Source organism: Mesoplodon mirus (genome assembly GCF_964341445.2).
Source record: "Mesoplodon mirus genome assembly, chromosome: 7".
Lineage (NCBI taxonomy): Eukaryota > Metazoa > Chordata > Mammalia > Artiodactyla > Ziphiidae > Mesoplodon > Mesoplodon mirus.
In genome coordinates, this window is record NC_138983.1 from 10336111 (window position 1) to 10349525 (window position 13415).

The window sequence follows — 13415 nt, forward strand, 5'->3', positions numbered from 1 at the left end:
GGGGTGAGGTCTTAGTCGGGGGCGTTAGTGGGCACACTTGTTCACACGCTTGGATAAAGGTCCCTTAGAGGAAGCAGCAGCTCTTTTGCTTCCATGTGGTTTATTGGCTTGCTTTTTCACACTCAGTTCAGGTGCAGAAGACCTTTCACAGAGAGTCTTAAAACCAAATTAGCGTTTTTGCCAGTTACAGATTGTGCTGCCACTAGGGAAAAGCCTTATCATCGAAGCTCAGAACTGGCTGGGGGCAGAACCTGGTGACCCTAGGACTCCCCCTTCCCTGAAGAGGGAAAGGTCAGTGACCCACTCTGGGCCTGCAGTTTCTACAGTGGAGGAATTCTGCAGGCTGGTTGAGGAATTCCTGCTGAACTCAGAAGACAGGCCCCGAGGGCAAGAGGCGCGGGAGGAGGGCGACAGTTCTAAGGCAGAAGTAAGTGACAGCGGCCGCTGGGCATAGCAGTGAGTGAGGCCCTGAGGCCCGGGGAGGCATTCACGCATCCTGGCTCTGCAAGACCTCCAGGATGGCACGGAGAATGGCCGCGGCCGCCACCGCCCCGGGGTCTGGCTGATCCAGGCGCGCAGAGCTGATATAACTGGCTCGTCCAGCTCCAGCTTCCATGTTCCTGGTGGCCTCAGCTGCAGCTTCTGCACTCTGAGGGGTGGGGGTGTGGAGCAGGTTCAAGAAGCAGCCACCAGGTTTCCTTCCTGCCACGGACCCGGACCCTTCTGTCCCAGCACTGACACCAGGGTGGAGAGGTCACATCCCACACACTGCTAGCAAGGCAAGGGGCCACCCTTCACCAAGGGCCTGCTATGTCCCAGACCCTGTGTGGGCGCCCTACATGTCTTCTCAGTCCCACAGCAACCCTCTGAGGCAGGTGCTCTCCTCCATTTGTAAGGAAGAAAACTGAGGTACAGAAAGGATGTCAACTTGTTCAAGGCCGCGTGGAGATGGGAGCCTGGCGGTTCTGAGTCTGTCTCCCTGGGTGGCTGGGCCCAGCCTCACTCACCTTGACTGCCTTGATCAGGATTTGGAGATTAGCCCCTGGGCTCTTCCAGGCTTGGAGCTCCTGTGCTGCTGCCCACAGAGAATCCAGCTGGACAAGGTGAAGGAGAGGGGCTGAGGACAGGCCCTGCCACTGAGGGTGGCCTTCAGGGCTTCTACGCTCAAAAGGGGGTAGGGCTGGGCCAGATACATACCATAGTCCTATCCCCTGGGGCAGCCTTTCCATACCTGGCAGGGAAGAGAACAAATGAGTCTCCCTGCAGGGAATCACTCTGGGGGTGGGTGGCATCCACCACCTCCCCCAGCCCACCCCTAAGGCCCAGGTCCCTGGCTCACTTCTGCATGGCCTCCAGGCCGGCATCCATGGCAGCAGACCAGGCTGGAAGGTCAGTCTTGGCCTTGAGCGGCTGGGCCGCTGCAGTCAGGAAAAGGCCATAGAGCTGGGGAGGGCCAGGATGCTGAGCACACGGGGCCGGCCCAGGCCTCGGCCAACCCAGGACCCGTCCATGTCAGCCCTCTGCCCCTGGGGGCTGCCGGCACTCACCGCCCCGGATGAGCCTCCCATCTTCTCCAGTAGCAGGAGGGACAATTTGGAGAGTAGCTGGGCAGGGCTGGCAGGGGGTGGGCCCTCCTTCAGCCACCCCTGAATCGCTGCAGGCAGAGAGAGATGGTGAGGAATTCACAGACCCACCCTCCCATCTGCCTGGATTCCAACCAAGTACCCAGGCCTCGCTGCCAGCCAGAAGGAATGGGTGCCGGGAGGGGCTGAGGGAACCAACATGAAGAGACTCCCAGGCTCCCTCTATATCCTGCTGCAGTCTGGAGAGAGGTGGGAACAGGTCGGGGACAGGGACCTCGACAGTCACCCAACAGGTGATGATGCTTCCTCGCGTCCCTGCTTCTTTTTTTTTGTCTTTTACTGATTTGCCTTGATCTTGGTTTGTCTCTCCTACCACAACATAAGCCACAACATAGCAGTGATTTTAATCTGCTTTGCTCGCTGTTTTATCCATAGAGTCCAGGGCAGCACCTGACCTGTGGTTGGCACTAAATACATTTTTCTTGATTCAACGATGCTGGGAAATTAAGAACTTTTCCCTAGTCTGGTTAGGCTGAGAAAAATAAGAACAGAATGAGTTTCCCTTTAGAATAATCTGAAGTTTTTATTCACTGTGAAATATTACGTTTTATTCTGCGATAACAACCTTCCTACATTTGTAGAGTTAGAAGTGTCTCTCTATGAAAACAGGTGAAAGGGATGCTAGGTTTTGTGAACGACCTCTCTTGGCAAAATAAAAGTTGCCGACCCCATGTGAGCACTCCAGATGTTTTTGAAATCCTTCTGGTTCATGAAATGCCAAAATGTCACCATCAGTGTGCCACACCACCCCCTTTGCTGCCCCAGGTGGGTCCTGGCACCAACCTCTGGCAGCACAGCTGTGGGTGGTGCCACAGTCCCCGTCGCCGGCAGCGCGGTCCAGGGCATTCAGACGTTCCTCCAGGCCCAGAAGGGTGGCGCACACCCGCTCCAACACAAGCACCATCTGCTTCGAGGCTGCGCCTGGAGAGGGAGGACAGTGGGAAGGAGGCCTGCCTGGCCCTTCTCGCAGCCGAACGTGACCCATGTGGGAGGTATGGGTGCCAGGGCCCCTCCACGCCCCTCTGCACTCCCTGCACCCTTTAGGCTGCAGGCCAAAGCCCTGGGCCACCTTCCCCAACAGCATGGCTTGTACCTCCTGCAGCAGTGGAATCAGGGGCCTCCAGGGGCTTGGCGGGGGCAGCCCGGCACCGCTTCCGCCCAGTCACCAAGACCTTGGCTACGTTAGGCCAAGCCGAGGCGGTGGTCTCAGCATCTAGGGACAGCAGGATGACTCTCTTAGAGACAGGCTGGCCGGCCAGGGACCAAGTGGGGCCCGGACTCCCCACCTGGTGGCCCAGTTCCCTCCACCGCAACAAGCAAGTACTGAGTGCCTACTGTGTACAAGGGAAAGGGGAGGGTCCCCGGGGGAGGATCCTAATACCAACTCCTTCACAGTCAAGTGAGAGCTGGAGAAGCCTGAGGAAGCCAGAAAGGGCCTCTCTATAGAGTCCTGATTGTCATGGTCAGCCCTGATGGGGTCTCTCCAAGTCCCCTTGGCTCCTTCCAGCTCCAGGGGCCCCTGGCTTCGCTGACCCCAGCTTCCAGGTCTCACCTATCAGTTTCAGGAGGGGCTCATCCACCAGCAGAAGAGTGAGAGAAATGCCAGGCATCTCCAGGGCTGACATGAAGGTGCCCACCAGGGCACGAGCAATCTTCACCCCTCGGCCCTCTGCAGTACCAGAGCACGGAAGTGTGTGAGATAAGGAGGGAAGGACGGGCACTTCCCCCCAGAGCATCAGAGAAGGAAATAGAGTAAGAGAAAAACAAGAACTTTGGGAGTTGGGGGTCTGAGGTCAGCAGGGAGCCGGTCAGACTTCCTTGGGGCATCCCTCAGTGATGACCTGAATGACCACATTCCCTGGAGGTGTCCCTTCTACAGGGGCAGATAAGTAGTCTCTGTTACTGCGTTCTTACCAGGTCCCAAGTACTGTGTTAAGCGTGTTACATAACGTTTAATCCCATTTAATCCTCACAACAACCCTATAAAGCAGATACTATTATTACCCCCTCTTTACAGACAAGGAAACAGGCTCAAGGCACCCAGCAAGTAAGTGGCAGAGGGACCGTCGTCTAACTCGGGCTTGACAAACGTGTACAGCCCATGCTCTGGACCCTTGCAAGACCCTATCTCAGCTGCTTTTCTTCTTTTTTGCGGTACGCGGGCCTCTCACTGTTGTGGCCTCTCCCGTTGCAGAGCACAGGCTCCGGACGCGCAGGCCCAGCGGCCATGGCTCACGGGCCCAGCTGCTCCGCGGCATGTGGGATCTTCCCGGACCGGGGCACGAACCTGCGTCCCCTGCATCGGCAGGCGGACTCTCAACCACTGCGCCACCAGGGAAGCCCCTCAGCTGCTTTTCTTACATCCAGCTTCAAAGGGTTGGAAGGAAGAAGCTCTGGGGGTCAGGAGGTCCCCTTCAGCGTGTGGCTCACCCAGAGAGCGGACGGCGGCGTCAGCTATGATGCCCAGTTCCAGGAATGACAGGCCACCCAGGTTGTTGACCATCAGCACCACTGAGGAGCCTGTGGGCAGACACGACACCTAGCTGAGACTCTCTGGGCCCCATTCCCAGAGGGGGAGGAAAGGCTGGGAGACAATGTGACAGCCCCTCACCGGACTGCACAGGCACGTGGGACACGTTGGAGGAGCTCGTCATGTGGTCCAGCATAAGCGCCACAATCTCGTCGGCGGTCGCCATCTGTCAGAGGGAGCCGGGAGTGAGCTGCGTTGGGGGCCTTGGTCTTTGGCCAACCTTCGCTGGGAAGTCCACCTACCTTTATCCGGTGCACGCCAGCCTCCCCGTGGATCCCTGTGGATAGATGCAAGCACTGCTGACCTGCTCGGGGCCTGGGGATTCGCTCAGTGTGGTCTGGTCAAGGATTTTCTAAGCGCTCAGCACCAGGCTAGGCACGTGGGCATGGGGAGTGCGGGCTGGGGGGAAACCGGCAAAATAATGAAAAATACACCGTCTCTGGCTTGGTGGTGGAGAGAGCCAAAACTTTACTTTTTTTTTTTTTTTCCCCCGCCCTGTGCAGCACGTGGGATCCTAGTTCCCTTAACTTTTAACTAGTTAAGTAGCTTAACTAGAGGCAGTCACAGAGGCCAGCTGAGGCCTCTGCCCATCACTTGGGAAGCACAGGAGAGGAAGAGGGAAGGTTTTGCAGCTGGGGTGGCCTCTGAACGGCTCTTGAAAGAGAGGCTGCATCTTGGCAGGGGCAGGGGTACCTGAGAATGGTGGGAGCACAGGCAAGGAGGTGGGTAAGGCACAGAGCCCCTGTGGCCAGAGCCCTGCGTGTGGAGGGCAAAGCTGGTAGAAATCAGGCACGTTGGGCCAGAAGGGCCTCATGCACCCACTTAAAAATACTAAGACCCCCTAGGGGACGGCTCCACGTGAGCAGAAAGACCAGGTACATGGCTCCCAGGACAGAAGACAAGGAAAATCCCAGGGAGCATGCATGGCTGGACCGGGGAGGGGGCGGAGGTCACAAGCTTACCCAGGCCCAGCTCCACTTCATCGGCTGAGAGCTCAAAGGTGGGTTTGGAACCCGGCACACTGCAGGAGGACAAGCTCACTCCCAGGGTTCCTAAGAGAAATGAGATATGAAAGAGACGACCGCTGTGCTCTCGGCGTCAGGCAGCAGCAATGCCTCGGAAGCCTCTTCATCTCAGTGATGGAAGAGAAACCTGGCTCGGGGACCCAAGGCTGCTGTTTTCAGTAGCTCCCGCAGGGAGACCCTCCCTCAGCCCCTGGGGAGTGACTTGGGAGGCCTCCTGTGCTGCTGCTGGGAACCTGCTCCTGGTCCAAGGCGGGGCCTCGACCTCCCCCACCTCCTCCCCGAGCCCTGGGCCAGCACTCACCCATGTCCTTGGCGACCTCGCTCACCCAATCTGTGATCTCCTCCAGCCCCGCACCTGCCTCAGCCAGGGCACCCGCCACCTGCACCCACACAGAGATAGGCCCCCAACGGGAAAGGAGTCACTGTACCACTTGAGGGCAGAAGACAGGCTGGAGCTGAATTTCTAGTTGGGAACAGGGAATCTCTTCGTCCTGCCACAACAACCTGGCCCGCCACATTTAGGGCACCTGCCAGGAATATTCAAGAATCCCAGAGCCAGAGGAACTTTACAAATGGAGAGATGGGCCCAGAGAGGGGAGATGATTTGTCCAGTGTCACACAGTCAGTTGGTGGCTAGTTTCCCAACTCCTAGCCTACAGTTCTTTCTCCATGGCATATACACTGTGGCTCACTTTACCCACCTACCCACTTTTTTCCCAAGCATCTAGTATATGCTGAAAAGGGGAAAAAAGGTGTCTAAGTCACAGTCCCTACTTTGAAGGAACTCGGTCTGGGAAGGGGTTGGGGAAAGAGACAACACAAACTGAACATTTCATATGAGGTGGCAAATCCGATGATGGACAGGTGTTATGGGAACACTGAGGAGGGGGTCCTAGCGTGCTTGGTGTGGTGGGAGGGAAAGCCTCCCAGAGGGAGGGATGTCAGCGGTGGGCCTCCACAGAATAGTAGGACGCAGCCAAGCCAAAGGGGGGCTGGACAGGGAAAGGATTTTTGAGGCCAACGACTCAGCAGCAGCAAGGCCCCAAAGGTGAGCCACAGCCCAGTGGTACAGAGAACTGGTGTTAATGGAGCATGAGGGGACCCCAGGGATGATGGGAGAGGAACTTGAGGGAGGAGGGGCAAGAGTGTGGTGGGCGCCTGACCGAGGACCCTGGGTTGACTCTGGGAACCCTGGGGGGCTTTCTGTAGGGGAACCACCTGGCCAGATACACATTTTCGAAAGACACCCCTTGGGTGGTGTGGGGAAGAGACTGGGGGGCGGGCAGGAAGCAGGCAGGGGAGCCGGCTGAGGAGGCAGCGGCAGCCACCTGGGTGTGAGCAGATGAGCACTGAAGCGAGGCTGAGACGGGAAGGGCAGGGCTTGGAGGAGGATGTGTTTGGAGGCGCTGGGGAGCAGGGTCACCAGGACGGGGCGATGGTTGCAGGTGGGGAAGGGCAGGGAAGGGGCCGGGAGGATGAATGCCTGGATCTGGGCGGACGTGGTTTTGGGGACAGTGGGGCCCTCCTGGATCGGGGAGCACTGGGGAAGGAGTGGCTTCCTGGGGCAGGGGGGGAAAGATGGGTGGAAAGGTCCAGCACCAGGTGCTGCCTGGAGAGGGCTGGGACGGGCTGGCCAGTGGTGTCCCAGGAGGGGACCCTCACCTTGTGTATGAGCACTGTGCCACAGAGCCCGCGCCTGCCTGCCTTCTTCAGGACGGTGAAGGCGCTGTCATCCCCGATGACCACCATCTCCACGGGGATGCCCTCCGCCCGGGCCTGCTCCCGGGCCAGGCCAAAGTTGAGCCGATCCCCAGTGTAGTTCTTCACGATGAGGAGGGTCCCCACTGCGGGAGCAGTCGGTAGGGCCCCATCAGCACTTGCGCTCCCCACAGCAGCCCCTCCCGCATGCCAGGCTTACCTGTGCCCGCCTGGGCCACTGCCCTGATGGCCGCCAGGATGCTGCCCACTGCCGGGGAGGTGAACACAGCTCCCGCAATGACCCCTGTCAGCATCCCCTTCCCTATGAAACCTGAGACAGAGAGGTGGGGAGAGGGTGTTGGGTGGGGACCTGTGCCTGCAATCCCTGGGGCTCCCCACGCTCCTGGGCTTCATGGTTTGGTGAGCCCTACTGTGCACTTGGTGCAGAAGAGTACCTGCGCTGCTCTCCCCAGATCTATCCCCTCCTTGGAGAGGCCTTCCCCGACCTCCCAACTGAAGTAGTCACTCACCCATGCCCAGCTACTCGCTGTCCCCTTACCCTGCTCTCCTGTCTTCAACATGCTCTGGAATGATCTCTTTCACTTATGTGTTTACCTGGTTTCTGTCTCCCCAAAGGAGAATAGAAGCTCCATGAGGGCAGGTGCCTTGTCTGTCTGGGTCACTTTTTTTTTTTTTTTTTGTGGTACGCGGGCCTCTCACTGCTGTGGCCTCTCCCGTTGCGGAGCACAGGCTCTGGATGCGCAGGCTCAGCAGCCATGGCTCACGGGCCCAGCCACTCCGCGGCATGTGGGATCTTCCCGGACCGGGACACGAACCCGTGTCCCCTGCATCGGCAGGCGGACTCTCAACCACTGCGCCACCAGGGAAGCCCTGTCTGGGTCACTTTTGCGTCCCTAGTGGCCAGACAGTGCCAGGCACACAATAGGTGCTCATGAATGTTTGCTGAATGGATGGATGAATTTGCCAGAGAGAAACAGGAAAGATACAGAGGATACAAAGCCTGGTCCCTACTCCTCCCCATGCCCCCATCCCCAAGCTCTCATGGAGAGTTCACATGCCTGGCACTAAACAGGAAACAATCCAGGACTGTCCATGTTGAATGTGAAAATGCACGGTGGGAAGAGGAATACTGTGCTAGGCTGGAAAAGTCAGGCAGGCTTCATGGAGAAGGGGACGGCAGGTCAGCTGGGCCTGGGAGGCCAGGAGGAGTCACGGAATCACCGACTATCAGAGCTGGAAAGGCCTGAGAGGTCATTTGGCCCCACCTTGGGCTTTTACAGATGTAGAGACTGAGGCACAGAGAGAGGCCACGAGTGGCCCCAGATCACAGCTCAAGGGAGTGGGTGAGCCGGAGCCAGGAATGGGCTCCTGATTCTGGGCCAGGCTCTGTCCTGAACCTCTTAACAGCACCAAAGATCTCCCAGGAGCCCCCTGTCCACTCTGCCCAGAGCCCACTGCCACCTCTGGCCCAGGGTGCTCACCGGCATGCGCGGGCTCATGGCCAGAGCCCCCACCCGACAGTAGTGCCACCTGGCCCTTGAGACTGTCCAGGTCAGAGCGAAGGGCCACACGGTGGCCTTGCAGGAGCTGCAGGTTGGGGTTGCAGGCCACCAGGCCAGCAAGGGCGTCATCGGCACAGCCTGCCACTGAGTTCACTAGCTTCTTGGAGGTCTGTGGGAGAGGAGCGGGATGAGGTTCTGGTAGAGTTGGCAGGGCAGCCCCATCTTGCCCAGCCACGTTGCTATGACTCACACCCCAGCCCACACCCACCCAGGAACTCCAGGCAACAGTGGTTCCTTGAATTAGGCATCTTTTTATAAGGTGGATGTTCCCATGATTTCTTATTTTGCAACTTCTTATTCAGTAACTAATTTATGGCTTAAATTTATCCTGAAGAATGACTCTGATACAAAGAAAATGGGGTAACTGAAGTTCCGAGCATAAAAAAATTAATGAAGCTGGGGGACTTCCCTGGCGGTCCAGTGGGTAAGACTCCGAGCTTCCACTGCAGGGGGCGCGGGTTCGATTCCTGGTCAGGGAACTAAGATCCTGCATGCCGCGCGGTGCGGCCAAAAAAATAAAATAAATAAAGTAAAATAAAATTTAAAACTGGGGCCCAACAGCCTTCTGTCAAAGGAGGAGAAGCCCCAGGTTGGCGCTCCTGTGCCAGGGGAGGAGGCCAGACAGGGCCCACACCCATCTGCTTCCTCTGCAAAATAGGGATTTAATAAACTAGAGTATATGCCCGCTATATAGCAAAAAACTGAGTGCAAAGGAGCTACTCCCTTCTTCAACCAGCTCTGAAAAGCTGGAGCTAGCTGAATGAGGTCTGTAGACTGTGTGCAGCTCCTGCCTTTGTCCCAAACAGTGAAACTGGTGCCCAATAGGGTCAGAGAGGGCCAGGCTATCAGCATCGCCTGGTGGCCTGGGGGAAGCCTGCAGCTGAGCTTTCCCGGAGGCCCCTTCCCCAAGCCTGCCAGAACTCCGTTCCTTCATGCAAACTTTGGCCTTTCCTGGGTCTGGCGGGGGGCAGAGCAGTGACTGTGAGCCACACCTCATTCTAAGTGCTTTCAAGCACATCTCATTTAATCTTCCAACAACCCTATGGAGGAAAATTAGCCCAGTGAAGAAACAGGCAGATTTACATGACTTTGCCCAGGGTCACACAGCCAGCAAGTGACCAGGTCCACCTGGCTCCAAAGCTGGTTCCATTTTGGCCTTATCGTGCCGCTCTCCCCAGGGGCTGAAGGGAGGCTGAGAGTGGCAGAGGTCCTGTCCTAGGAAGGGCACGGGTTTGTGGCTCTCAGAGCCTGCCAGGGACTGGAAATACGCTATGAAGTTGAGTGGGTCTCAATTCCAAGCCCAGTCTCCAGCACCACCACCCTCCAAGAACGTGCTCCCTCGCCATCCCTGACAGTCTATCCTGCCTGGGATTTGCAACCATTCCCGAACCAGAGCTAGAGAAGGGCTTGGGGTCCAGTGCCATCGTTGGCTCCCAGTGGCCTGAGGGGATGGAAAAAGAAAGAAAAGTCGACCAGGCAACTATGGGAGGCCCCTAGGACCGTGGTCTGATCAACATCTCACCTTTTAAACTGCAGATGGGGAAAGAGGCTCAGAGAGGTCAAGTCTTTGGTAGAACGTCACATAGCTGGTTGGTGGTAGGCTGAAATTTGAACCCAGGTCTGCCCAGGCCTGTTTTCCTCCAGATCAGTTCTAGAATGGGCCTGGGGCATGCCCAGGGGCATGCTGAGCCTCCTGCAGTGAGTGTGGATCCCACAAGCCCACACATGCCCAAGGCTCTGGAAGAGGCACCGGGTCCTTCTTCACGACTCCTGTGACTGGTACTGTCTATTACAGAGTAGGCAGCTGGTAATGTTCTAATCTAAAGGCATGACCCAGACCAGGGGCAGATGGGCCCTGGAGGGACTCAGAGGCTGTAGCCACAGGCCCGGCTGGGCCCAGCTGGGAAATGAAGGGAAGTCAGGCCCTGAGACGGAGGATGACCCTCTCTCTTAACCTCAGGAGGCAGTGGCATCTCTTGGTCAGGGAGCAAAGGAACTCCAACATGCCCAGGGCTGGCACCCCTACTGCCCCAAGACCAGAGTGCCCTTCCTCTGCCCTGGCCCTCAGGGGACTCACCATGGCGGGGAGGCTCTGAAGGAAGTTGAGTTCACACCTTCGCACTGAGCTGCCGGAGGATGGTCAATCCCGTGGGTGCTACCGGGCCTGAGCACAGTGAAGGTGGCAAGCAGTATCTGCAAGAGGGAGTAGCAATGTGAGCTGCTGAAGGCACTTGCAGCCTACTGGCACAGTCATGCTTTCAGGGCCCTAGTAATTAGGGAGCTGCCCCAGACTTTGATCCAAGTCCAAACTCTAGAATGTGAGCTGGGGATGGAGAAGAGCATGGGGCTGACCAAGGTTCATGCCTGCACCTGGCTGCCAGAACACTGACTGATCCACGTTGGGCACACGGCTGCCTTACGCTCAGGAGTGGTGCCCACCTTATCACCAAGGGGCAAAGTTACCCACAGAGTAACTTCATCTATTACACAGGCCTCGCATGCAGTGATACATTCATAAAGATCTTCACACACTTGCTCTTGTCAGTGTTGGGACCACACCAGGAAGGTGACAGCTGAGTCTGACTCCATTTTGCTTTTGGGAAACCGACCCAGAGAGCTCTGGAGATGTGTCCAAGGTCATACTATTAAGAGCCAGGACTCAAACCTATGTTTAATTTTTCTACAAATCCCGTGTTCTTTCTACTGATAATTCAATGCCTCTAAAGCAAGGCAGAAAGTCCCAGATGAGTAAAACCACACAGTAAACCACAACGACGTTTTAGCTCCTTTCGGCTCAGTCAGGTTCAGAGGTGTCTTGGAGTCATCCAGGGTCTTGGGCTCACTGCATGTGTCTGCAGTGGAAAGAATCCACACCTGCCTCGGCACCTAGCTCTTACTGGGGGATCTTGGGTAAACCAGTTCCCCTGAGGCTCAGCTTCCTCATCTGTAACATCGGGGCTGCCTCCTCTGTGGCCTTGCAGCAGGTGCTTCAAACTACGTGGTTCTCCTCCTATTCCTTGCAGGGCCTGTCTGATGTGGAGCGGCCTGGAAGTTGCAGGGCTAACTGACTGCTTTCCTGGGTCACTAAGGTTCTCACCAGGGAATTTTTGGTTTTGTGTTTGAGGTCAGAATTTGCACAGCCACGGGGGGACTAATTGTGCTGGGCAAGTGGCCTGCTGTGCCCTTGAAACACAAAGACTCAAACACAAACACAAGTCCAAAGGGGAGAGGGGAGAGCCTAAGTGCCTCCCCCCGCGCATGCCAGGTGAAGCGGAGTGATCGGTCAATCTAGGGTCAGGGCAGGGTTGGGTTTAGAGGTACTGGGAAATCTAGCGGAAGGGAGGTACAAACCTCGGTTCTAGTCTGGGAGGTGCACAAATTGTTGTCACCTTCCTCCCCTCTCTAGGCCTCTGCAGTACCTTCCGGTTCCAAAAGGGGGAACAACCCCGAAGGCTCCCGGAGCAAGGAAGATGGAGTGGACGGGGTCTGGGAAAGGGCGAGGGGCGCGGACTAGGGATGAGGTCGGCGGGGCAGCTCCGGAGGAGGAGGAGGAGGAGGAGGCGTCGGTGCACCTCCGCGACCAGCTCTCGCCAGCGTCCACCACCTCAGGAACCGCCACTACTTCCCAAGGACCCGACAGGGAGCCCTCATCCGGGTACTCCAAGCTCGGGTGGTAGAAGGTGGGCGGGGCCTCTGGGGGCGGGGCCTCCCTTGGTTGGCCGCCTCGGCGCCTTGAGTCCTCCAAGAGGCCAGGTGAGCCCGTCCCGTGATGCCCCGCGCCCCGGCCGCTCTGGCCTGCAACGTGTCTCTGGGGCGGAGACAGCGGCAGTGGAGTTCGCCGCGCGCGGGTGGGGGCTCCCTGTCTCTTTGGTCGTGTCCGTCTTTTTTACGTTTCGCCTGAGTCCCGCTGGGCTTCCCCAGGCCTCGACATGTCGTACAACTACGTGGTAACGGCACAGAAGCCCACCGCCGTGAACGGCTGCGTGACCGGTGAGGCTGCCAGGGCAGGAGACCCCGGTGAGGGAGGGAGCTGGGGGGAACCGAGGCCTAGGGAAGCCCGCGGCCCCCGGGTTGCCGCCAGGACCAGGCCCAGGGAATGGAAGGCGCTGGCGGCCGAGGGACCTCCCACAGCCCACGGCTTAAAAGAAGCTGTCTCAACACGCACCTTTGGGGGAATAAAAGCTGCTCTTGAGGGTCCCCTTTCGTTCTCGGAGGTCACTTGGCCTCGAGGACAGGGACGCGCCCAGTGGGACAGAGAGTGGAGTGTGAGTTGTTTGTGCGGTGTTGCTTGGGCCGCGAGATTGGCTTCGTGTGGTTAGGGGGGAAGGGGCGGTGATGATGGCGACTTTGGGGCAAGAGGCTGGGAGGTGCAGGAGGTGGAGGGATGTGAGGAATGTCCGTACTCACCCGAAAGAGAGGAGTGCGCTTTGCCTGGGGCTGTTGTTTACGAGAGGGAGCTGTTGGAGAAGAGGGTTTGGAATGGCCCAGCCCAGTCCTGGGTTTGCCTTGTTTGTTTATGCAAGAATTGTTAAGGACGCAAATGTCCAGAACCCGGCAATAATTATCTTGAACCAAGTTCTCAACAGAATATGAAGCCCTCAAACTTGTATTTTTATGTAAATCCGAAAGAAAACTGCTGTTGTGGAGTTGGAGGCTATGAAGGAGTGTGGATGGGGTTTTGGAGGACTGCTGGGAAGGCAAGAGGTGCAAACAAAACAAGGTTTTAAGATAAAGCTCTGAGAGTTGTCTTCGTTTGATCTAGTCTGTTTGGTAAAGATTTTGTGAAAATTCAAATTTGGACTGAATAGGGAGGAACACTTTCTCCAGCATCCCTTAATTAGAGTATGAGTCGGCCACTGCGATAGGAAAAGTGAAATTCGAGGGCACAGAGCCATCTGAAGGGTTTTCACAGTCATTGGCAGTTGAAGGACATGCT

The 13415-nt window shown here is 57.2% G+C and overlaps 2 protein-coding genes across 6 annotated transcripts in view; one reads left to right on the forward strand and one right to left on the reverse strand.

Moving 5' to 3' along the window:
* Window positions 1-81: 81 nt before the first annotated feature.
* TKFC (triokinase and FMN cyclase) lies at window positions 82-13035 on the reverse strand. Of its 4 annotated transcripts, none has more exons than XM_082629059.1 (18): window positions 12645-13035; window positions 10557-10672; window positions 8399-8588; window positions 7117-7227; window positions 6861-7042; window positions 5500-5578; window positions 5136-5225; window positions 4416-4450; window positions 4255-4339; window positions 4074-4163; window positions 3196-3312; window positions 2737-2856; window positions 2427-2564; window positions 1548-1654; window positions 1340-1443; window positions 1198-1231; window positions 1008-1094; window positions 82-649 (listed from the first exon to the last, which is right to left on the reverse strand). In XM_082629059.1, exons 2-18 carry the CDS (start codon window positions 10557-10559, stop codon window positions 488-490), a joined length of 1734 nt encoding a protein of 577 aa, XP_082485185.1. In that variant the 5' UTR covers window positions 10560-10672; window positions 12645-13035; the 3' UTR covers window positions 82-487. The 4 variants fall into 4 exon arrangements, with proteins under 4 accessions (XP_082485185.1, XP_082485184.1, XP_082485183.1 ...); XM_082629058.1 differs by lacking the exon at window positions 12645-13035 and adding an exon at window positions 11899-12163; XM_082629057.1 differs by lacking the exon at window positions 12645-13035 and adding an exon at window positions 11831-12163.
* Window positions 12257-13415, forward strand: part of DDB1 (damage specific DNA binding protein 1) — a 32280-nt gene continuing 31121 nt past the window's right edge. For both annotated transcript variants that reach the window (XM_082629055.1, XM_082629056.1), the window contains exon 1: window positions 12257-12469. In XM_082629055.1, coding sequence (XP_082485181.1) covers window positions 12409-12469 — 61 coding nt within the window. In that variant the 5' untranslated portion in view covers window positions 12257-12408. The remainder of the gene's footprint in view (window positions 12470-13415) is intronic.

What these genes read in the sequence shown, in the direction of transcription:
- TKFC (XM_082629059.1), bottom strand. An exon ending in CCATGAGCCCGCGCATGCCG is followed by an intron (nt 7,228 to 8,398) that starts GTGAGCACCCTG and finishes TCTCTGTCTCAG; the next exon opens with GTTTCATAGGGAAGGGGATG. An exon ending in TGGGAGGCTCATCCGGGGCG is followed by an intron (nt 1,444 to 1,547) that starts GTGAGTGCCGGC and finishes GGCCCTCCCCAG; the next exon opens with CTCTATGGCCTTTTCCTGAC.